Source organism: Lissotriton helveticus, chromosome 1_1, assembly GCF_964261635.1.
Source record: "Lissotriton helveticus chromosome 1_1, aLisHel1.1, whole genome shotgun sequence".
NCBI classification, from domain to species: domain Eukaryota; kingdom Metazoa; phylum Chordata; class Amphibia; order Caudata; family Salamandridae; genus Lissotriton; species Lissotriton helveticus.
The window spans coordinates 1,375,793,580-1,375,818,099 of record NC_136057.1 but is presented as its reverse complement, the minus strand read 5'-3'; the positions used below and the strand labels follow the sequence as shown (position 1 = coordinate 1,375,818,099).

Genomic DNA, 24,520 nt, shown 5'->3' with positions numbered 1-24,520 from the left:
AAGTCTTCAGCTGTTAATCCTAGGTTCCATCTCATAGTAGATGTACAGCCAACACTTGTTTGGTGCCTTTATGGCACACAAGCCTGGGGCTTTTTCAAGGCTATGGGTGATTACAAATGTAAAGGGAAGTATTAGTGTTTACACTGTCATACATATAAAACCAAGTCACTTTTTCACTGTCGCGCTTCAACTCTGTGGTCCCTCCTGGTGCCGTGTAGCCGCACCACCCTTGTTGACTGTGTGACTACAGGGGGTCACCGTCTTCCCTCATGCCAGTTCTAGCGTTGTGGTTAGTCCAGTAATCACACTCCTAATAGGATCGAGTTTCACTATGTGTATCGCTAGAACTGGCACGAGGGAAGAGGGGGACCCCCTGTAGTCACACAGTCATCAAGGGTGGTGCGCCTGCATGGAACCAGGAGGGCCCACATTTCCAAAATGTTCAGGTTGAGTAATCTGATATACTATAGGTATATTGACAGAAAGGGATTTAGCATAGGGATCTGACAGTCCAGATGAATGCCGGTAGAGACATGTATTCCAGCAGAAACATGTCGACCTTTATGCAGAACGGAAGCGTGTTGGGGGGCCTAATACATTCACTTAAAAAGAAGTTCCCTAAAGATAAACAGTGAAAGGATACAGGTCACCCAAGCAAAAGGATGGTAAAATGGTTACGCTCTAGGGGAAGGACAAACACAAGAAGGACAAGGAAATCCATTGAATAAGAACTGAACGGGGATAAAACTGAAGTCATGATACTTGGGGCAGATCTGAACACCTGGTCGCCTAAATGGTGGCCTGATAGCTTAGGCAATTGCCCTTCCCCAGTGGATAAAGTCAGGAACCTGGGTTTTGTATTCGACAATAAACTAACGTTTAATGCTCAGATTAACAAATTGTCCTTGTCTGTGTGGTACATTCTGAAAATTATAAAAAGACTTCTGCCTTCTTTTCCCCAAGAAGCTTGTAAAACACTGGTAACAGCACTGGCCCTATCCAGGCTGGATTACAGAAATGCCCTGTATGCGGCGCTACAAACCCAACAACTGACAAAACTGAAGCGTCTACAAAACGCAGCAGCTAGGCTGGTTCTGGACATCCCCAGATCTGAGCTGGTTGCCCACAGATTAAGAACCCTCCACTGGCTGCCTATGGAGAAAAGGATAAGGTTCAAGTCAGTGTGCCACCATACAAGGCCCTTCATGGGGTAGGCTCCCATTTCCTAAAAACGCAATTGAAACAGTACGAACCTCCTGGGAACCTAAGATCGAGCGAGGCTAAGCTGATTAGGGTTCCCAAATTCAAGCAACTAAGATGGGGGGAGGGGGGAGAAGCTTTCTATTGCACACAGCTAAAACTTGGAACCAACTACCATTCTCAATAAAAAAATAGCTCCTCGCTGCTAATATTCAGGAAGGCTGTAAAAACGTGGCTCTTTACATCTTAGTGAGACTCCATGTCACGGGTAGCTTCAGACTCTCTGCATTTAACACAGTGCCAACACGCCCTTGGGCATTTGTGCGCTCTATAAATTTGTAAATCAAATCAAATCAAGAAGCAAGCGAATACCAGCAAGCATCAAGACAACCAATGGTAAGTAGTGGAACGGACTTGGAGCCTTCTGTAAATTCACAATAGGTCTTTTGCAACCAGCGTCTTGCACTGGCTGTATGTGACACCTAAACGATAACCAGTCTGAGACGTGGGTCTGAAAATGGACTCCTAAAGGGCCTTTCAAGAATCAGAACTTCAAGTATACCTGGACTTCATACGAGATGCGCGGGCTTCCTCGTCTCACCTTTCACTTGAACTTTGAATGTTCATTTGTGTGTTGATTGGTTTTCATTCTAGTAAAAACTAGGTAGTAAAACCAACTTCTCCAGTATTAGATTGTTCATAGATTCACATGCTTGAAACATTTCCCATCGTTGAAGTAGGAGTCCCACGGTACCATAACAAACCAGTGTGTATCACTATAATAGGCTACAATGGTAATAAACAATCACTTAGATAGCCTATCTATGTCCTTTTAAACAAGCATTTACAATGCAACGGTCTCGCATTTGCCAAAGTTAGAGCTATTGGCATTGTAAATGACAAAATCTTTATTTATGTGTTGGTTTTGAATACAGACAAATAAATGGCATTGTCATTTACAATGTCAATAGCTTAATCTCTCGCAAATGCGAGACCTATTGCATTTGCACCCACACACACAGAGGGCCACACACACACACACACACACACACAGAGCCACTCACACACACACAGAGCCACTCACACACACACAGAGCCACACACACACACACCTACTCCCAGGTGGTGCGGGGTTTTGGTGCAGGTTACGTCTCTTAGAGAAGATGCTGGGTGCACAATGATAACGGCCCGGGGAGGCGATGCTGTCCCTCCACTGATAACGGCCTGGAAGTCCCGTTACACATAGAATTCATCCCCTCGCTCCTTTCCATGCAGCCTCTGCACCCGGTGCCTGGGTCCCGGGAGGAGCAGAGGACGCGGCGGCGGCAGCAGGCAGGGGACCGGGGTCCGCTCTCCAGAGCAGGGGGAGGCTTGTACAGCCTGCGCGGGAAGCTCCGCCAGCTCCTAAGCAGCCAGTTTTAAAACTCTGCGAGAGGCGGCGAGGGAGGCGGGAGGATGTGGCGGGAGGTCCCTCTCTCGGCGGCCAGTGTCCGAGCTAAATAAAAATCAGAATACTTTTCACGTACGGTTACTGACGGTTTGCGTACATCAATAACAGTGTAAATGCCATTGAGCCAGTATAAATCATGAGCCGGCCGTGCATAAAAACATCTATTTTTCCTGGGTAGCGAACCATCCATGGCAGGTGCAAAATAACGTACAGAAAAAAAGCCTTAATTATTCTACTTGAAGCCAGGCTGAGATGAGAAAATAATGCTGCATTTAATGAAATTTCACTTGCCAATGCATATTTAAAAATAGAGCTTCCCCTGACAGTTATGTATTACTGTAAACACTGGAAATGAGAACATATTTTAGAGAAGGGGGGAGTGTAACATGCGCCGGCTGAGAGAGAGAGAGAGAAAGCAGAGTGCTGCGGAGGGCAGGCACAGGGGGCGGGGGCAATCTTCGGTGAATTGTGAAAGATTACAGTGAGTCTTCATCTATAAACCTGCAGCGCGTTGAGCCTCGCACGGCGATGATTTCCCTTAAACCCCGGGATCAGCCGCTGTGAGGAGCCGGCCCTTCTTTTCATGGCTTCACTCATGCAGATGCCGCCCGTGTGAAATTACTTTGCAGCGCCCAGTTAATTAAAAGTTGGTAACGCAGAAACTGTTGGACCGGAGTGCACCGGGTTGTTTGCAAAGTACAAATGGGAGGTGGGGGGTGTCTGTGGCACTCTGCTGCTTGTGCCACTGCAATGTACATTTTATTTACGTGCTGCATGCAGTCTGTGGAGGTGGAAAGGAGTGTTAATCAGCTGTCAAAAGCCCCCCTCTAGCTGATTCATGCCCCCTGGCATGTTTGCTTTTTGAGGCTATGCACCCATCCCCCATGTATTTCTGCATAAGAATGTTCACACTTTCACTCAAATCTGATATCAAGTCCATGTGGCCGCGGCTGGTACTGGGCGAAGAGGGCCGCAGGAAAGTGGAGCTCGAACACACGTTGGAGGAAGCACTGGAGGGGTCGAACGGGGGGGGCAGAAAAGCAAGCACAACGAGGGAACGGGGGGCAGAAAAGCAAGCACAACGAGGAAACGGGGGGCAGAAAAGCAAGCACAACGAGGGAACAGGGGGGAGCAGAAAAGCAAGCACAACGAGGAAACAGGGAGGGGCAGAAAAGCAAGCACAACGAGGGAATGGGGGGGGCTAAAAAGCAAGCACAACGAGTGAACGGGGGCAGAAAAGCAAGCACAACGAGGAAACGGGGGGCAGAAAAGCAAGCACAACGAGGAAACGGGGGGGCAGAAAAGCAAGTACAACGAGGGAACCAGGGGGCAGAAAAGCAAGCACAACGAGGGAACAGAGGGCAGAAAAACCATCACAACGAGGGAACAGAGGCAAGAAGAGGCAAGAAAACAAGCACAATCAGGGAACAGAGGCAAGAAAAGCGAGCACTCACTGGCTGGGGCGGAGGACTCGGCAGCTTCTCTACTTCCGGCGACAGTCCAGCAGAAATGGCTCTCCAAAAAGCCCCGAAATTTTCGGACTGGGGGGGCGTGTTTTTCTTTCTCTCCTCTCCCCATTGGCTGGAATGTAAAATTCCAGCCAATGTGAAGAGGATATAAAGAACATGAAAAAACAGGCCCCCGAATCCCAAAATGACGGGGCTTAAACGGACAGACGCCCCTCTTCTCCAATGGCTGGCCTCCATTTAGGAAGCCAGCCAATGGAGAAGAGGGGCGGGTTCAAGCCCACACTCAAAAACATAAGATCTCCCCAGCGAGACTGTGCAAGCGCAGCCTACGCAGACGGAGACCTAAAAAGGACCAAACTTCAAACCTTAACCTCTTCTGTGCTCATGAGGAGCTCAGCTCGTCATGAGCTATGGCGCTCCGGTGCTCATGACGAGCTGAGCTCGTCATGACCGTGCCCGTTACTTGGAACGCTCGCACGCTGGGCTGATTCCCCTGCTGTGCTGAACGTTCCATTGCAACGGGCGTGGTCATGACGAGCTCAGCTCGTCATGAGCACCGGAGCGCAGTGACTCATGACGAGCTGACCTCGTCATGAGCATGGGGGCGCTGTACGCACCCCCCGCCCCCCCAGCACAGCGGGGGAATCCCGCCAGCGGCGAAGGGGTTAACCAATCAGGCAATCACACCCTCTAGAACACTCCTAAGAAAGGCTAATTCCCTCAGATTTTCACTGCACTTCATGTTTGAAGGGAGTCTTCCTTAGCTCTGCTCAGGATCGTCCACATAAATCTTCTTCTAAACCGTCAAAGTCGAGGCACAAAACTCACCTCAAAGCCCCATTGATGATACCATCACTGTTGACAGCAATATCGTCATCGACGACCATCCCAACTATCATGTTATCGAGTCCATCGATGGCACAAATGGCGATGACTTCATCCATCAACGCTCTGATCCCATCAACGAGAATTTCATCGTTGACTAAGACTTCATTGAAAACCTTGGCAACAACACCGTTGACACCATGGTCAATGACACCATCAACAACGAGCCTGATGATGAAGACCCCGTTGGCGAGAGGTGTATCGACGAATCCAAAAGCCTCAAGTCAATGAACTACATTGCCCATGGCCATTCCCTCGATGACGGCATCATTGATGGCACCGTAGATCACTATAAAATTTACAAAGATAATGAAAACGTCTTTGTGACCTTAGGTTACCTCTCCAAGCAAGGTTAATCCTCTCACCCCAAGTCATCTGTTGGACCTAGAGGATTCGGATGATGAGGGCCCTTTTGGACGGGCTCATAGCCCATCAGAGCTCCAGGTAAAATACCAGGATGAGGACATGGAAGAACAACAATATTATGAACATTATTATACTTCTCAGCCGAAGCAAAGGCATATGAGCAGCATTATCAGTATTAAACTAAACCACAGATGAGATAGGGGATGTTTAAGTGACTATATCACTTTTTCAAGATTTACAGGCCATGTTGCAGGACTATTGCAAGAGGTTTCTGGAACCTCCACAGGAACAGCCAGTGGTTCCACTCAGCCTACTTCCTCTGTAACCCCAAGGCCCCTTCCTCCACTGATCACAGCCAGGATGTCACCCGCTTTTAACATGGCAGCACCGCCAAGGGACGTCCCATCGTCAACAGATGATAATCGGGAGGAAGGCAAAATTCCAGACCCTCAGACACCCCGTGACGAATGGGATGATCATCTAGTCCCCACTCCATCACCTCCAGTACAATTTCCAGCGAACTCTCCTCCGGAGAACATTGGAGGTTTTCACAACTTAATGGACCGTGCTGCCACAAGATTTCACCTACCAGCCTCAGTCAAGCAGTCCGATTACTTTCTGTATGATTTCAAAGAAAATATTTTCAAATCAGTCAGAACAATCCCCATCATAGATAATATATGATAGGAAGGCTTTAAAATAATGAAGAACCCGGCAACGGTGGCAGCGGTATTACTTCACATTGATAAAAAATACAAGACTCCAGAAGTTTCTCCCTCCTACCAAACCGGACTCAGTCATATCACAGTCAGCGCAATGTCGTTCTAAGAATCCTTCAAATCGGCATGTTTACCATTACAGTTCGTGCAGCAAATTCGCTAGCAATCTTGGGACTCTATGATCGTCAGATGTGATCGGACATTGAGGATTGCATTGACGTTATGCCTTAAGACAGAAAATCAGAAGCAAGGAAAATATTACAAGAGGGTGAGCAAGTCAGCTAAAATCATAGACTGTGCAGTGGACATAACTTCCACCGGTTTTCGCGGGTGCAGCAGTCTTAAAGCGACAGGTTTGGCTAAAAGCGCCCACGTTCAGACCAGAAGTCCAGTCAGACATTCTGGATATGGCCTACGATGGAGATAGACTATTTGGGAAGCATGTAGATGATGCTCTGTTGGTCATCAAAACGGACCCAGACACGGCCAGGGCACTTGGTATGCTGCAATTCAAGAATATGGACTTTCGAGTGGCACATGGAAGAGGGTTTTCAACCTACAGAGAAGCATGGCAACTCTCCCAACATTTTGAGCCATTTCACTCTCAATACAGAGCACCTTAACAACAGCAGCCATACCACCCATCACCCACGGCCCAGAGTCAAGACACAGATTGTAAACAGTGCCCTCTATCAGGAACTGGCTACGTCCACTTCCTCCCATCTCGTAGGTGCAAACATTACCAATTACCTCCGCCATTGTTGTCAGATCACTTCAGACAGTTGGGTATTGGACCTCGTCACCTATGGCCATACCCAGGAGTTTATCCAAAGACCACCCAGCAATCCACCAAGGGACACACATTCCCCTCTTTACTTACTCATAAAGAATCCCTCATTATGCTTGCCAAGGGAGCAGTTGAAAACGTTCTGTTCTCCCGGAAGGGTATGGGTTTTTACTCCCAGTGTTTCTTAATCAGAATGAAATCAGTGGCATGGAGACCCATTCTAGACCTCAGTAAGTTGATCAAATTCTCGTGGAAACAATCATTCCGCATGTTCTCTGTCTCTGACATCTCCTGAACCAAGGAGATTATATGACAACTCTGCAATTACATGATGCATACTTCCATATTCCCATACATCCCAAACACCACAAATATCTTTGTTTTACCGTAGCCAGCACCCATGACCAGTTCAGAGTCCTCCCATTTGGCCTCAAATCACCTCCCCGCATTTTTACCAAATGCCTAGCTCCAGTAGAAGTCACATTTAGAAAGGAAGGTCTTCAGGTGTTTTCCTATCTGGACGACTGGCTGCTAAAAGCTCCAACACCATCGCAAGCATCCAAAGCCACAAAAGCTCACCTCTCTGTCCTTCGCAAGCTGGGTCTCTCTGTCAATCATCAAAAGTCAACAACTACTCTGAAACGGAGGATACTGTTTCTAGGTTCCATCCTCAATACAATCGAAAACAAAGCTTTTCTTTCACAGGACAGACAACACAGACTAGCACATCTGGCCGTCAAGCTTTTCAGAAGAAATTCACTTTCAGTGCGCCTGTACAAGTCACTGATGAGCATGATATCCTCCTCAATATATCCGATCCCTCTTGCACACCTGAAAATGAGACAATTAAAAGAGGAACTTCGGAAACAGTGAATCCATACTGAAGGGTCCTCCGGCAATCTAATTAACATCACCTCAACATTGGTGGAGACACTAGATTGGTGGTCTCAGATCTCCAATCTCTCCAAGGGCCTAACGTTTTTGCCGCAAATACCCTAATTCGTCATAACTACAGATGTCTCCATGGGCGGCTGGGGCAGTCATCTTCAAGACCTACAAATCCAAGGAAATTGGTCTGCACTGCAAATAAACATGCATATCAACTGCCTAGAATTAAAAGCCATCTTTCTCACCTTGTAAGCGTTCCTCCCAAGGACTGCAAGGTCATCCGTGCTGGTAAGTACCAACAATACAACCAGCATACATTATGTCAACAATCAAGGAGGCACAAGATTGCTAACACTGTCCCAGGAAGCCCACCAGCTCTAGAGCTGGCTCAAAACTCGCAACATCTCCCTGAGAGCTGAGCACGTATCCAGCACAAACAACACCTAGGTGGACACACTCAGTGGAGCAGAGCAAGCACAGATGTCATGAGTGGGAACTGAATTAGTCGGGGCTGAACAAAATATTCTCACTATGGGGCAGCCTGCACAGAATCTCTTCGTGACCAACGAGAACACCAAGTCCATTCCAGTCAGTACCTGCTCCCAGGGTTGTGAGGGAATGCCTTTTTGATCAGATGGTCTGGGATCTATGTAAATGCTTTCCTCTCCTTCCCACTAATACTGAAGGTTCTCAACAAAATGAAAGTAGAATTTTGTCGCCTCATCTTGCTTGCTCCCAAATGGCCCACACATCACTGGTTAACGGATCTTCTCCTGCTGTCGGAGTCCTATCCCATTCGCCTACAGACAACACCAGCTCCTTTGACAATGAACCTGGGCAAAGTTCTGCATCCAGACCCAGCCTCTCTCCACTTATGTGCATGGCTCCTGAATTCCATGAATTCAGAGATTTGAATATCCTTCAGGACTGCAGGGATATTCTAGCAAAAGCAAGAGCAGAAGCCACTATCAAAACTTACAAATTAAAATGGAAATGGTTCTGTCAATGGTGTCAGCAATTTAACCTGCATCCTTTAGAGGCATCACCTGAGCAGATTCTGTCTCATCTCCTTTCACTTGCTCGATCTTGTTTGGTGCATGACTCCATTAAGGGGCATCTTGCTGTGATATCAAGCTATAGATGCTCTTCCCACTCTCTATCTCTCTGCTCCACCAGAATCATCAAACAATTCATAAAGGGGTTGTTCAAAGCTTTTCCTTCAGTCTAAGCTCCTCCCCGAGAATGGCATCTCAATGTAGTCCTCTCTCAGCTTATGAGACCTCCATTTGAATCCATTCACAGAGCATATCTCAAGTTTCTCACATGGAAGGTAGCTTTGCTGTTGGCGCTCACTTCAAAATGTATTCCCAAAGTTCCATCTCAATGAACCTATCATACTACCAACATTTGTCCCAAATCCGATATCACCAGCAGAAAGGGTGCAGAGACAGAATTTCGAGTACAAAATATCGAGTTGCACAAATATCGAGTTGCAAATATTGTGGCTCAGAAATATCGACAGCAAGAATATCGAAGTCAAGAATATCGAATTAAGGTAAGTAATATCGATTTTAAAAATATCGAAGGGTTTAATATCGTTTGCAAAAATATTGTTTTTAAAATATCGTTTTTTATTATTATGTATTTTAGTATTTAGCCCATACAACAGACAAGGCCAGCCTTCCAAGCATCCAATTTAGACAGAGCCCTTGCTATATCTCTTTTTGCCAGGGTAAAACCTAAGAATAATAGGTGTCTTTTATAGATGTTTCCCCCAATTTTGCAGTGATATGCAAAAGAGCAAGTTTAGGAGAGAGAGGTGTGTCCCAACCCAGCACTTCTGATAAACAATGAGTAACTCCCCTATAAAATCTGCCAAGTGCGGTACAATCTCAAATCGTGTGCAGAAGTGTGCCTTCCTCACTGCCACATCGTAGGCACATAGGGGAATCTATCAGCCCACCCTCCAAAGCGGAAACCTGGTAAAATAAGCAAGAGGCAAATACTTAAACTGTTCAAGTCTGAGGTGAGATGCTATTGCAGTATACCTCGGGGATTTCAAGGCCTCTGTCCAATCCTCACTATCCGTCTGCCATTTTTCCCGAAGTGAATCAAAAGTCATGGAGAAGTTCATCACTAATGTTTGATATATCTTTGCAGTCTTATGATCTCCTAAATTCCTCACAAAACCTTTGCCTCAGCTGGGTTAAACTCCTGGAGAGATTCCAAATGTGCAATATATGGGGATAAGGCATGTCTCAGTGCAGGTATTTATATTTATAAAATTGTGTGTACGGCATAGCAAACTCATTTCTGAACTCCTTAAAAATCTCATGGTGATACCACGCATTACATTCCCCAATGTGGAAATGCCTATGGCGTCCCATTGTTTAAACCACGCTAATGTGGACACTTGTGGCATGAGGCCGCTCTGCCAGAGGGGTGTCTCCCTTGTCAGTCGTCTCCACCACCCCATCCTGCGCATTGATTCTTTCCACACTCTGAAGACCACACACGTCCAAGTGCCCATTTATGAGCCACCACAAATGGGCCACAGTATCGACTTCTTAGCATTCATATATAGGCCAGAGTGTTGACCAAATATCTGCATCATGTGGAGAATTCAGGGGCCCGCTCGATGTGGATCCATTAAGAAGAAATGAGCATCGTCTGCTTAAGGGTGATCTAATCCGAAACCCCCCCCAGCCATTCAGATGCCTTCACCTGTGCATCAATTCGAACCAATGAGGCCAGCGGTTCCATTGCTAATGCAAATAAATTCGGGGAGGAAGTAATTTATTTTTAATTGATGAATTAATAATTGGTTGTTAATTAATTGTTATTAATTAGTTTGTAATTAATTTTGGTAATTGTGTAATTAATTTTAGATGTGTGTTGTGGTGTTTACAGGAGTAAAGGGTGGGAAGTAATTTATTTGTAATTGATGAAGAAATAATTGGTTGTTAATTAATTTTAATTAATTGTTAATTGATTATGGAAATTGGGTAATTAATTTTAGGTGTGTGTTGTGGTATTTATAAGTGTAAAGGATGGGAAGTAATGTGTGTTTAATTAATATATAGTTGTTAATGTTAATATATAATTATTTTTGGTAATTTCTTTATTATTTTTGTTATATTTATTTTTAAAGGGCTAAAGGGTGGGTATTAAACACATTTTAATAATTTAACTATTGTTAATAGTAATTGTTTTTAATTTTAAAATAAGTTTTAATTGTGTTTTATTATTTTATAGTTTAATTTAGGTTTGTGTTGTGGAACTTATAGTGTTAAAGTGTGTGTAGTAAATTAATGTTTATAGTTTTTTTATTACTAATATTTCTTTATTGATTAATAATGAGAGTAAATATGTAAATAAATGTAAATTACAAATTTAAAGTGTTTTGTTATTGGTGTGGTGTTATAGGTTAGGAAATAAAATTAATACATTTATTTTGTAATGATGTAAGTACTAACCTGATTGAAGCGGGATTTTATCCTATGTGTCGCATTCATGTAACCTATCGAAAATGCATTAATAAAAATATTCAAACATTTATTTTGTAATTAATTGTTTTGTTTGTAAATATTTCCAGTTTAAAATTAATATTTATTTGTAAATGTATTTATTAGGTTATATATAGTATTTGTAAGTTTTTGTTATATGTAATTAATATTGTGTTCTTTCTATGTTTTATACATTTAATTTTAATTTTTTTAAGATGGTTTATAAATTTTTTAATACATAAACATGTTTTTTAGTGTTTGAGTGTGAATAGTATTTTTGTTTCTAACGTATCCAACACCTTCCCTACTGTTGCACTAACTGGAGTTGGAATATACATTTTTACCCCTCCACTATGCAGCACTATCCCTACTGTCGCACTCATTGGAGTTGGAATAGTAATTTTTACATCTCCGCTATCCAACACTTTTCCTACTGTTGCAGTCTCTGGAGTGGGAATAATAATTGTTTGCCCTCCGCTATCCAACACTTTCCCTACTGTTGCTCTTACTGGAGTGGTAATAGTAATTTTTACCCCTCCGCAATCCAACACTTTCCCTACTGGTGCACTCTTTGGAGTGCGCATAATATTTTGTTACCTCTCCGCTATCCAACACTTATCCTACTGTTGTAGTCACAGGAGTGGAAATAGTAAGTCATTTTTATCCCTCCGCTATCCAACATTTTCCCTACGGTTGCACTCACTGGAGTGAGAATAGTATTTTTCACCTCTTTGCTATCAATCACTTTCCCTACTGTTACACTCACTGAAGTTGGAATAGTAAATTTAAATATTTTGCTATCCAACACTTTGCCTACTTTCCCCTGCTGTTGCTCTCACTGGAGTGGGAAGAGTAATTTTTACCCCTCCGCTATCCAACACTTTCCCTACTGTTGCACTCACTTGAATGGGAATAGTAATTTTTACCTCTTTGCTATCAATCACTTTCCCTACTGTTACACTCACTGAAGTTGGAATAGTAAATTTAAATATTTTGCTATCCAACACTTTGCCTACTGTTGCATTGATTGTATTGGGCAATTTAAGTTTAAATATTTGTTCATAGTTTAATGTTTCAATTTATTGTAGATTTGTTTTATATTTGAAATTATTTATTTGTATATATTTTATTTTTATATAATTTTAAAGATTTAAAATACATTTGAGATAGTTTAATAATTACTTAAAAGTTAGTATATATATGTATAAATTATTATGTTTGTGTATTTTTTTATTTAATGAAGTTTATTCGTAATATTTTGTAAATATTTACATACAATTTAATTTTTGTTCAAATTAATAATATTTAATATATTAAATATATATTGTTTTATTTTATAGCTATTTTAAAATCCATATTTTTTACATCTATATTTTTAACATCGATATTTTTATTACATTTTTTTGTACTTACCTGTGTAGGTATGGGAGTTGATATTTTTGTTATCCATATTTATTTTTCGATATTTTGTATATCAATGTTTTTTCCATTGATATTCTATTACGGAACCGCAGAAAGATCTCTCCATATGCTTGGCATTAAAAGATGCCTAAAATTCTACTTGCATTGTACTAAACACCTTTGGAAAACTGATCAACTGTTAGTGTCTTATGGGCAAACTCAACAGGGTATTTCAGTCACAACGGCAACCTTCGTAAGGTGGATTTCTGCCGCCATCCAGTTTTGCCACTCCTAAGCTGGCAAACTTCTCACAGCAAAGGCTAACTTGATGAGGGCAGTGTTCACTTCAGCTGCCCTATTGCAGGCATTCCGCTGGAGAAAATGTGCTGTGCTTCGACGTGGAAAAGCACACATACTTTCATGCAGCACTACTGCCTAGAATTGGCGCAGTGTAGTGATGCAGCCTTTGGACACACAGTGTTACAACATCTGATCCAATAAGGTGAGCCTCTGGTTCTTTATGTACTTATTTATGATTATTTACAAGTACATATTTTATGTACGTATTTGTATAAATATATATATATATATATATATATATCTTCAAAATAACTTGGCAGTGTCCCCCACCAAAGTATCCACGGCACAGAGGATTCCACCGCACGGCAAGTCAAATTTTAAAATATATTTATTTTTTCATTTTTTCTTTTCTCTGACACCAAGTGCAAAAAACAAAAGGGACTGTCGACGCGTTTCGGCAGATGCCTTCAACTGAACCTATATATATATAAAAACACACACATACACATATGTTAATCTGTAAATAATGTTGTATACAACATGTTTATTTTTTTCATATATAGTGTGTTGATGTATTTATATGTTAAACTGTTACCCACCATCCTCAATGGGTACTTATCTTACAAAATATTTAACTACAAAACTACTTGGTATCCTAAGTCAAGCATGTGTACTCATGAAAGATCCAATACTGGAGAAGGAAATGAGTTATTTACCTGTAGCTGCAGTTCTCCAGTATTGGTATCCTTCATAGACCCACCCTCTTCTCCTGAGAGGCTCCCCTTATAGCTATGGATTATTTATTCCCACTTGTGCTTCAAAATCTGAGGGAATCAGCCTCTCTTGGGAGTTCTAGAGGATGATTTCGCCTGATTGGTTAAAGTTTGAAGTTTGGCCCTTTTTTAAAAAGGACATAGATAGGCTATCTAAGTGATTGTTCATTACCATTGTTGCCTGTGATACGGATACACACTGCTTTGTTATGGTACAGTGGGACTCCCACTTCGACGACATGGAATGATTCAAGCATGTGAATCTATGAAAGATAATAATACTGTAATCTGCAGTTACAGGTAAATAACTTGTTTTCTTATCTTTGTGTTTTGTGCTTCAAAAGTGCTAATTTAACACTGGATCACCAATACTTCTCTGGAAGGGGACTGAATTACACCAGTTCCTCACTCTGCTTTAGGGATAGTGATTAGAGCTAGGATGTTTAAGAAAGCTGAATCCCCGAAGTGAAAAGGGTGCTGTGGTGGCACAAACAGTATTACTGTTACTGGGAAGATTTACCACATCATTGGTAGGCCAATACAAGTTTCTGACTTGGAATGAGGAATAACATACCGGATGCAGTAGCATCAAGCTTTTAGCTGCATGTTTTACTGTTTATCAGGCCCTTTTTCTGGGCTGATATTCCACATGCTTTAGCAGGTGGGCATGTGTCCCGAAGCACGGCTCCACAGGAGTTTTCAGCCAAATTGGGAATACCAACCCACTTGTAAAGTGTCATTAAAGTGATAAACTGGACATCTGTGGGAAATTAAAAGGATGAGTTCAAATAGTTATGGTCTACCTTTGCAAAGCTAGGGCAATTGCATGGTACCTGCATTTTGAAGCAATCCATATTTTTCTTCAGCCAGACATGCCACTCTCCAAAGAATCCTTAAAAAATACATTTTGCGTTAAGCTCAGTTTAGTGCCTTGCCTCATAGCGCGGTGACGCCCTGAGAATTCCATAAAGCACATCAGAAGTACAGTCTGAGTATATCATGCCAGTCTCTTAACTCACTTAAGAGCTGCCTAGGTGGGCTAAGGATGTCTTACCTTGCCTGTGAGCTTTCTCGGTAGTACAAGACAAATGAGACAGACTCAGTCACCTCTGCCCTCATTTCCCAGGTGCACATCATCCTGTCGATGGCGTCGAAGGAGCATTGCAGGTTCTTGGGGGAAGCTGCCATCCCTGGGAGAGAGAGAGAGAGAACAAGAGACAGCCTCAACAGTGACAGGCTTTACCCCTTCCGCAGTCCGTGGAGATCAGTCAGCCATGGAGGCCGCAGGCTCTGTAATACAGTGCCAGGTATTGAGGGTGGGTGTTCATATCTGTTACTTTCAAAAATATATTCCCAGTGGGTGTATATTTCTAATTATTAACTCCATTGGGGCGATAATACTACCAAGCTCAATGCACCCTGGAAATGACTGGACCTGTTTCCCTGTGCTAGGTCTGCTGCCTGGATGCACTATCTATCCATCCCTTAAGGTGACAGGGTCCTCAACCCTGTGACAACCCCCAGGGCCTGAAATCCCTGCAGGTGACACTCAGGCTATGCATCTCTCTGGCAATTCCCTGAGCCATTCCGTCCTGTAGGTGACAGACTCTGTATTCCTGTATCAGTCCCTTGAGCCAGGCTCGGGAGCCCTTTGTCAATCCAGCCCTAGAGGCAACAGCCACTTGTGCCAACCCACTTAGCCTTCCAACCCTAGAGGCAACAGGCTACATTCCTCCCATGAGGTGTAGTTTACCTTCCGGCACCTCCAGCGAGACCATCGAGCTCCATTCACTCCAGTTACGGCTGAATCTGGCACCTTCACGAAGGCGGACACGGACTCTGGCGTCATAGGTGCTTCCAGGCACTAGCTGCCTGCTCCCTAGAGTACAGTTGGTGCCCCTGGAAACCAGTAGTGAGCGGGAGCCCTGCAATCAGAACAGCAAAACAAAAAGAGGATAACACTGTTTCAGCAAATAGTGTGTCAAAGGTGGTCCAATTCTATAGGTAAAAGGGGGTTACAGAAAAGATAGCCACTATGAAAAGGAGGTACAGGCAGGTGTTGTGGTCACTTTTGCGTTAGACCCGCCTTTCGTCTCCGGGATGACAGAACTGTGAAGGTGGATGTGGTGTGGTGAGTCACTTACTTTTCAGACTGGTACACCCTGGAAAGGCTCTTTGGGTTGGGGTAGAGTTAGCCAATTGGCAATAGTTGTTATTAGTATTTATCCTGTCTCTGGAATAGAGGCACTGTAGAGATGCATATGGGGCAGGTATGTCTGAAAAGCTGTTGGGTGTTTCCTTTGTCTCTAGAATGGGGGAACTGCTGAGATGAAGGTAGGTATGGGTTGTGAGCACAGAAGAGTCAGTTACTTGTCTGGTCAGCATGGTTTGGATCGAGTCTCTCTTATGTCTGGCAGAGTACATGTGGGCGAGCTAATGAAAGCTCGGGTTCTCATGGAACCACGAGCCCAAAACGAGCCAAGCTTTCACAGTAGGCAATGTGGCCTAACGGCTACAACTGACACCCATGTATCATGGAGAACCGGGTTCGAATTCGAGGCACTGCTCCTCATCCTGTGAATTCTGGCAAATCCCAGTGCAAAATAAATGTGTTTCATCGTCTGTGTCTCTTGTAAAGGGCTCTTATGGTTTTGGGCAGTTTCACAGTCTGTCTGCTGCAAGGAGCTCTTCATTCTTGGGCAATGTTTGCACTATATAAAACTGCCCAAAATAAAATGTGGGTTCTGTCTATCACCTTTGCTTTAATTTCATCCTCAAAGATTTATGGGCAAAGTATTAACCTTTGATGGCAGAAAGTTAGCCATCTAGTGGTCGAATTGCAGTGTGAGAATGGAAAATCTCGGGCCAATCTCTACTTCTTCAAAAACCCGTCTTCCCCATGCAAAATACAATTAAAAAAAATCAAATGAGTGTACCATTCCACCAGATCACCAAGTCTTAACTTAAGACAATGAGTTAAAAAAAGTGTGATCAATAGAGCTATCCATTGCAAGATGCAACAGACCTCACTCACATACATAATAAGTGGCATTCGTCATCATCTGGATGAGCTCCTCGATGCAATACAAGGGGACTCTTTTCTGTTCATCTTTTACTCTCCCTTCCCTTTCTTTGCTACTTCAAGGGTTGTTGCCCATAACTATGGTTTGTGAAGTGGATGGTAGATTGAGAAAGAAATCTGCTAAAATTAGTTGCGAGCAAATCAGCATAAGCAGCTTTTCATCTAAGCTATAGTCCTTGCCAAGGTTACAACATACAGGTGAACCAAATGGGCATACTGATGAGCCTGTGATTCTAACTTAGCAATCAACATATTTCATTCTCTGGCAGGCCAAGGCGGGTCTATAGCAATCTTCAGGACCAGGAAAAAAAATACCGTTATCTTCTTATTAGGTTTCAACACTGTAAAAATGAGTGCCCCTGTGATGTGCAAATAACACAAAAATATGTAAAGGCAGACAAGTATTGTATCTCACTAAAGGGTCCATTGTCCCTATGACCTGTAAATCAAAAAGGCAAGACAACAAAACACTTATAATAATCATATGAATTTAGTAAGGGAATCTGACATTGTTTGTGATGTCATCAACTATATTGTCATCTGAGAATCCTTCCAATGCATGTGACATTCGTAATCACAGCAAACAATAATGGAGTGGTACAAAATATGGTGATTTCGGCATGCACTTGCCTTGTGTGTCATATTCTTGGACCCCTTAAAGTACGTTGGAGCCACTTCCCTAAGTCGGCAACTAGGCAATAAGTATGAGAATTTTTGGTTCATGTAGAGACTAAAATCTCTGTTGTCAGTAGGGCTTGGGGTAGTTTGCGAAGTAGTGCTACATGTAGTGCTACGCAAAGTACACTTCGCACTACGCGAACTACGCGTAGCACTACGCGAACTGCGTAGTACCCTGTTCGCACTGTGCAAGATGCCGTTTTCAATGATTGCACAGTGCGGACAAGCATCCGGCACTGTGCAATCATTGAGAACGGCATCTTGCACAGTGCGAGCTGTAGTTTTCTGCCGCTCGAGGAGATTTTTACTCGAGCGGCAGCTTTCTCAACGCGGACTGGTAGTTTCTCATTGCGAGCAGGCGCGAGCATACGCGACCACTCGCAAAAAGAAACCAGACCTCCCCGCGTTGAGAATCTCGCCGGGAGATTTATTTTCCACGCTAGCGATTGGCAACTTGATGTTGCTGATCGCGAACAAGGAAAAAGTCTCGCCAGGATGTCATTTTGCTTGCTCGCAGTCGCCAACTTGACGTTGAGGACCGCGAGCGAGCAAAAAATGACCGCTTCACTACTCTATGCGTGTTCGCACTGTGCTACGTGCAGTTCGTGTAGTGCGAAGTTGCGCAAACTACACGAGCGTAGCGTAGTGCTATGCCCAGGGTTAGTTGTCAGTGGACGAAATATCCCAAATAAAGAGCCCTTTTTATCTGTTTCTGGACGGGAAAAAAGATAAGAGACTCCTACCGTGCTTCCGAGATCCCTGTACATGAAGGGACCTATGCAGAGAAATTAGTTTCAAACAGACCTTGGAACCATGTCCAAACAGAGGTGGGACACTTGGACTCAGGCATCTCATCCTGAAGGAGCCATTTTGGAACGGGTTCAGAAAGGAGAAAAAGGTGTTAATTGTGATGCCCTATCTTTAAATAGGTCCGGAAGTTCATTCCTTTTTCGTGCAATCAGAAAATTCTAAAAAGCATAATTGAACTGGGCTCCTTATAGATGCCTTGTAGGTAAACATTTGAAAGTCAGACCATTTAGAAGATAATTATTACTTACCACTGAATGACCTGATCAGAGAAAATCTTGTATAATGTCATAATGATAAAGGGGTCAGAAATTCTAGACTTTATCGTAGCACTGATCCATAGATTGAAAGGGTAAAGAGAAATCATGAAATAAGTCCTAATTTGTATAATCAATAGAAAGAAGGAGAAACTGGTCACATACTTATGGGAAAATAGGGATATATCACAGCAACATGGCAAAAGAAACATCAATCAGACGAACACATTTGAAAATAATGTATACAAAGAATAAGTGTTACACTAGATACAATATGGGTATAGACAGTACTCTGTTATGTTTCAAGACATGCTCGTTATCATTTTTAAAACTTTTTTGGGGTCAGAGGTTCTTTAACCGCTTCAGCGCTACCGCGAATTCCCGCCGTGCGCTGAAATTTCAAAAATGGCTTGTTTGTGACAAAGCCAGCTCGTCATGCGCGCAGCGCAGGTAACGCCCATGACGAGCTGGCTTTGTCACCCGCGCTGAAGGGGTTAATGATTGAGGGGGTAGTTTGTTCAAGACATCTATTGCCTGTTCACCTCATGCATTATTCAATTCACTACTTTTATGGACTCTAGCTGTTAAAGTGTTACTTAATTGCCATGGGAAGGAAGGGACGGGAGGGTGAAGTGCTTTCAAACCCCATATAGAATAGAGTAATTGTCTTAATAACACAGCCTAGGCCCTAGGGGATCTCATCATTCAGTTCATGCTCATCTGTGTGTAGACTGAAAACCCAACGTTGTTCTCTGTTCAAGCGTTTCTTTTGGAAGTCTGGTCCATTCGTTAATTTTTCCAGGTTCAGCTATGTCAAATAGTTTTGCCGTGTGGTTCTTTTTGATGTAGTGGTTAGTCAGTTTTGTTGCAGTGCATTGACATATGATCATGCTTCTATGTTCGTTAATTCTTATTTTGACTGGTCTCGTAGTCATGCCAGTATGTTGCAGATTGCACGGACAATTAAGATACACACAGTTTCATGTGTTACAATTTGTGTGATTATGAAGTTGACATATTTGTTTAATTCCTAAATCTATTTCTTTCACTGCTTTTGTCAAGTGACAGTTGTTGCAATCCTTGTAGAGACATTTTACAGTCACTCTGGGAAGACCCTAAATTGTGCTTTCATTTGTAATATTTGTAGATCTCTTAGGTCTCGTATAGATGGGCGCATCCTCAAACCTCTGGATCTCTTCAATGCAAATAATGGTTTTGGTAAATGTAGTATTAAGGTTGCTCCATTTTTGGTTTATTATTTTCTTAACCTAATTTGAAATACACGTGTAAACGTCTAAGTGGTAATACATGTCATATTGTCTAAAGGTGTTCTCGGTCTGGTATCCAATAGTGCCTCACTGTTATTTCTTGCCCGCTTCTGTGCCTAATGTAGGATCTTTAATGGATAAGTTTTGGCCTTAATTTTGCTAGATAGGAATTCTGCTTGATCATTGTAATCCTCTAGCTTATTGCAATTGCTATGGAGTCATAAGAACTGGATTTATGGTAAATATAAAGGTAATGATCTTTGGTGTTGACTCTCATATCTCCGAAAAATAATTTACCAAACCATTATTTGCATTCAAGAGATCCAGGAGTTTGAGGGATGCGCTCATGCATATGAAACCGTGGAGATCTACAGATACCACAACTGAGAGCAAAGCATGGGGTCTTCCCAGAGTGACTGAACATTTTCGATACCCCCCCCCCTGATAAAAATCAGTGAAAGGAATAGATTTAGAACTGAAACAAATATAACAGCTTCATAATCACACACATTGCAACACAAAGAACTGTGTGTATCTTATTGAATAACAGTGCAATCTGCAACATTTTGGCATGACTTCGGGACCAGTCACAACTGCGAAAAAACAGACTAACCACTACATCGAAAAGGGTCACACACCCAACAATTTGACATGGTTGATCTTGGAAAATTACTCGATGGACAAGACCTCCAAGAGAAACTCTTGAATGGAGAACAACGTTGGATTTTCATCCTATACACAGATGAGGGGCACCGACTGATGAGGTCCCCTGGTCACTGTTATCAAGACAATGACCCTATTCTATACAGGTTTTGAATGCACCTACCCCTCACTCCCCCCTAATTAATTAGCAGTTTAATAACCAGAGTGCAGAAGAGTAGAGTATTGAATGTTGCACGAGGCAAACCGACAATAGAGGCCTTGGCAGAATTATTCAGTCAATCAGTAAATAACATTTGACCTGTATTTTATTTAATGTAATTATTGTCAGTAGGTTTTGAAACATAATAGTTTATTGTCTAAACCCATAGTGGATCTAGTGTCACACAGGTTCTTTGAATACAGTCTTTAGAAATGCGATCGTCCGATCAATGTTTCTTTTGCCATGTTGATGGAATACATCCCTATTTTCCCATTAGGAAGTTTCCACTTTCTCCTTGTTTCTGTTGATTATGCAAATTAGTATGCATTTCTAGATTTGTCTCTACACTTTCAAACTACGGATCCTTGGTAAGATAAGGCCTAGCATTTTTTACTCCATGATACTTAATACATAATATAAGATTTCCTCTGCCAAGGTTATTCATTGGTAATAATTATCATCTTAATGGTCTGCCATTCAAACATGTATCTACAAGGCTTCGTTGAAGATTCCAGTTCAAACATGCTTTCCAGTATTTTCCGATTACATGGAATAAGGAATTATCTTCTGGGCTGTTCCAAGATGGCGCCTCACATTTATGACCATTTTTCTCTTTATGAACCTGTTTCAAAATGGCACCTTCAATATTGGATACCCGAGTCCCAGTGTCCTACGTCACCTCTCGTTTATGACATGGTGCTGCTGCCTGTTCAAAACAAATTCTACTGTATAGGTCCCTTCACAATCGGGGATCTTTGAAACAGTGTACGTACGAGTCTCATTGCTTTTCCTGTACAGAAATAAGTAAAAGGGGTCTTACTTGAAATATTTAGCTAACTGTTAACGAAGACTTAACTCTCTCCATCAACTAAAAATTCTCATACTTTTTGCTAGTAGATGACTTAAGGAAAGCAGTTTGGATGTACTCCAAGGGGCCTGAGAATACGACACAATAGCTATATGCATGCCGAACTAAGCATGTTTTGTACAACTTCACTATTATTTGCTGTGATCATGAACGTTGCATGCTGCTTCATTACAAGCATTCTCAGATGACATAGTTGGTGACATCACAAATAATGTTAGACTCCTTTACTGAGTTCATTTGATTTTAATAACTATTTTGTTTCTGTCTTTATGATGTTCAGGTTTTAGGGGCACCATGAACTCTTACATGAGATTCAGAACTTGTCTGTTTTTTTTGTGTACATATTCTTGTGATATTTGCATATCACAGGGGCGCTTATTTTCACTGTGTTAAAACCTAATAGGTAGATTAGGGTATCTTTTCTTTAGGGTTCTGAAGATTACAATGCACCTGTCCTGGGCTGCAAGGGCATGAAACATGATGATTGCTAGGCAAGAGCCACGGGCTCATCACTATACCCATATGGTTCACCTGTTTGTTGTGACCTTTGCACGGACAATTGCTGAAATAAAACGTCGCTTAATCTGGATTGCCCGCAGCCAATTTTAACAGATTTCCTTCCCAACCTACCAACCCCTGCACAAGCCATAGTAACGGACAACAACCCTTGTGTGGTAAAAACTGGGCAGGGAGAACAAAAGATCTCCAGTAAAAAGGGCCAGCTGAGTATTGCAGCACCCGCCCAGTGAGGAGCTCAGCCTCATGATGAAGCGTGCCATGGATGTAGGTGAGGCTGTTGCATCCTGCAAATGATACCCCATATTGACAACACATTTCTGACCCACTGTCTTTAAGTTGAGATTTGGTGGTCTGAAGGAACGGCACACTCATTTGTTTTTTGATTTTTCTAAATTAGTCTCAGCTTCCTTGCTTGACCAAATTGTGTGATCCTACGAAAATACTTAATTTCACCGATCCTTCTTTTTGTTCATTATCACATATAATTGCACCTTCAAATATGTGGGTTCAGGATGTGACGTGCACAATAAACTTCTCTTGTGTGTGATTTGATAGCCTATACTGTTGTCCCTCATGATAAACAACGTGGCTCCTCGTTCTCTAATTGCATTGTAATCAGGGTTGTCATGTTCTTCAGATCAGGAAACACACAGGAGACGGTAGGACGTTCCAATATACTCTTTATTGGGTTACATGTATATTCGCCGACCCTCGCTGCCCCCGACCTCTTGCTCCGAGGTCCTGCTCCTCAATGACCCCTGATCCCCTTCCCCAGACCGGATGTGGTGTCCGGTGTCCCTTGTCCCCACCTTGCGTCCCAGGGTCCTAGTGCCATTCCTCACGGCACGACATCTCCCCCTTTGTTGTGAACAAAAGGAAAGAAAGAAAAATCGAGAGAGAGAGAGAGAGAGAGAGAGAGAGAGAGAGAGAGAGAGAGTTTGATGTGTGCGACCAGAGTTGCATCCTTCCTGCATGTGCTTGTCCGACTACTGTCTCTCTTTACAACTCCGCAATCAGTCTCTTTGTCTTCTTGCACTCTCTTCCTGGTCGTTGTTCTATGATGTCCGTTGATGATGGTGCAGTGTCTTCACTCTGCTCTTGCTTTGGTTTCTCTTCCTCCTTTATTTTTAGTTCCCTGAAGTGGGAGCTGTTCCGCGTGATGTGATATTTGCCCACTGATGCGGTGATCATGGGCCCGTTGATTTCAGTCACTTGCAGAGGTTCCTTTGCGAATGCACTGTCCGACTTTTTCACGTGTCTCTGTCTCACTAGCACAGTGTCTCCTTCTTTGATCGTTGTGCCCTTCGCGTGTCTTCTCTTGTCAGCATACGCCTTCATTTTCGCTTTCTGTTCCTTGTCTCTTGTCGCGATGTCTTTTTGTTCTGGCTGCTCTGCCTCCTTTAGCTGTGGCAATCTTGTTCTGCTTGAGCCCCCTAGTACCAGCTCTGCAGGGCATTTTCCTGTGGAGCTGTGTGGTGTGTTGCGATAGTCCCTTAGCACCTGGCAGAGGGCCTGCCCATGTGATATTTGCTTCAACTTTGCTCTCTGTATCGCCTTCTTGATAGTTCCCATGAACCTCTCTGCCATGCCGTTTGCCTGCGGCCACAGCGGCGTTATTCTTCGGTGATTTATTCCCAGGTATGCCATGAACTTCTTGAATTCTTCGCCGGAGAATGGCGGGCCATTGTCTGTCTTTAGTGAGTGGGGTGAGCCCCATGCTGCGAATACGTCATCTAACACAGGCAGTGTCGCATGTGCTGCCATTGATGCTACTGGTCTCACTATTGGAAATCTTGAGTACTCATCTATTATCACTAACAGATAGCTTCCTGTTTCTAGGGGCCCGTAAAAGTCTGCTGCTAGCTCTGTCCACACTGCTTTTGGTAGTGGAGACATTTGCCGTGGTTCGGGTACCCTGTGACAGATGTGGCAGCGCATCACTGTTTCTTCCACCATGTTGTCTAGTCCCGGAAACCACACTTTTTCCCGCAGCATCTTCTTTGTTGCTACAATTCCTCTGTGTGACTCATGTGCCAGCTCCACTGTCCTTTTTCTCAGCGTGCTGGGCATCACTATCCGTGTGCCTCTCATTATTATTCCGTTTCCGCATTCCCATAGTTCTTCACTTACTCTTTTGAAAGCTAACAGTTCTTCTTTTTCTACCCCTTTTTCCACATGACTGTTGCTGTTTACATGTCTCCACCTTTGCTATTTGGTGATCTTCATTGATTCCTGCATGGTGCGGTCTTGTTTTGTCTCCTCTTGCAGTTCTTCCAATGTGATTGTTGTCGGGGTGCTTAGTTTCAGTGCAAAGTTGAGGTATTTTTCTGCCATTGTCGTTGCTTGAGATGCCTGTGGCAGAGGGTGTCGCGACACGTAGTCAGCCGGGTTGTGCTCTTTTCCTGGCTTGTGAATAATCTTGAAATTGTAGTCCA

General features: G+C 43.1%; 2 protein-coding genes across 2 annotated transcripts in view; one reads left to right on the top strand and one right to left on the bottom strand.

Annotated features, from left to right (window-relative positions):
• The window catches only part of CIMIP4 (ciliary microtubule inner protein 4), a 553,487-nt gene that overhangs the window by 431,649 nt on the left and 97,318 nt on the right, over positions 1 to 24,520 (top strand). The window lies entirely within an intron of this gene.
• The window catches only part of LOC144824893 (cytokine receptor common subunit beta-like), a 150,519-nt gene that overhangs the window by 77,497 nt on the left and 48,502 nt on the right, over positions 1 to 24,520 (bottom strand). Inside the window, exons 5-6 of the mRNA XM_078683867.1 lie at positions 15,498 to 15,669; positions 14,799 to 14,934 (exon numbers count right to left, since the gene is read on the bottom strand). Coding sequence (XP_078539993.1) covers positions 14,799 to 14,934; positions 15,498 to 15,669 — 308 coding nt within the window. The remainder of the gene's footprint in view (positions 1 to 14,798; positions 14,935 to 15,497; positions 15,670 to 24,520) is intronic.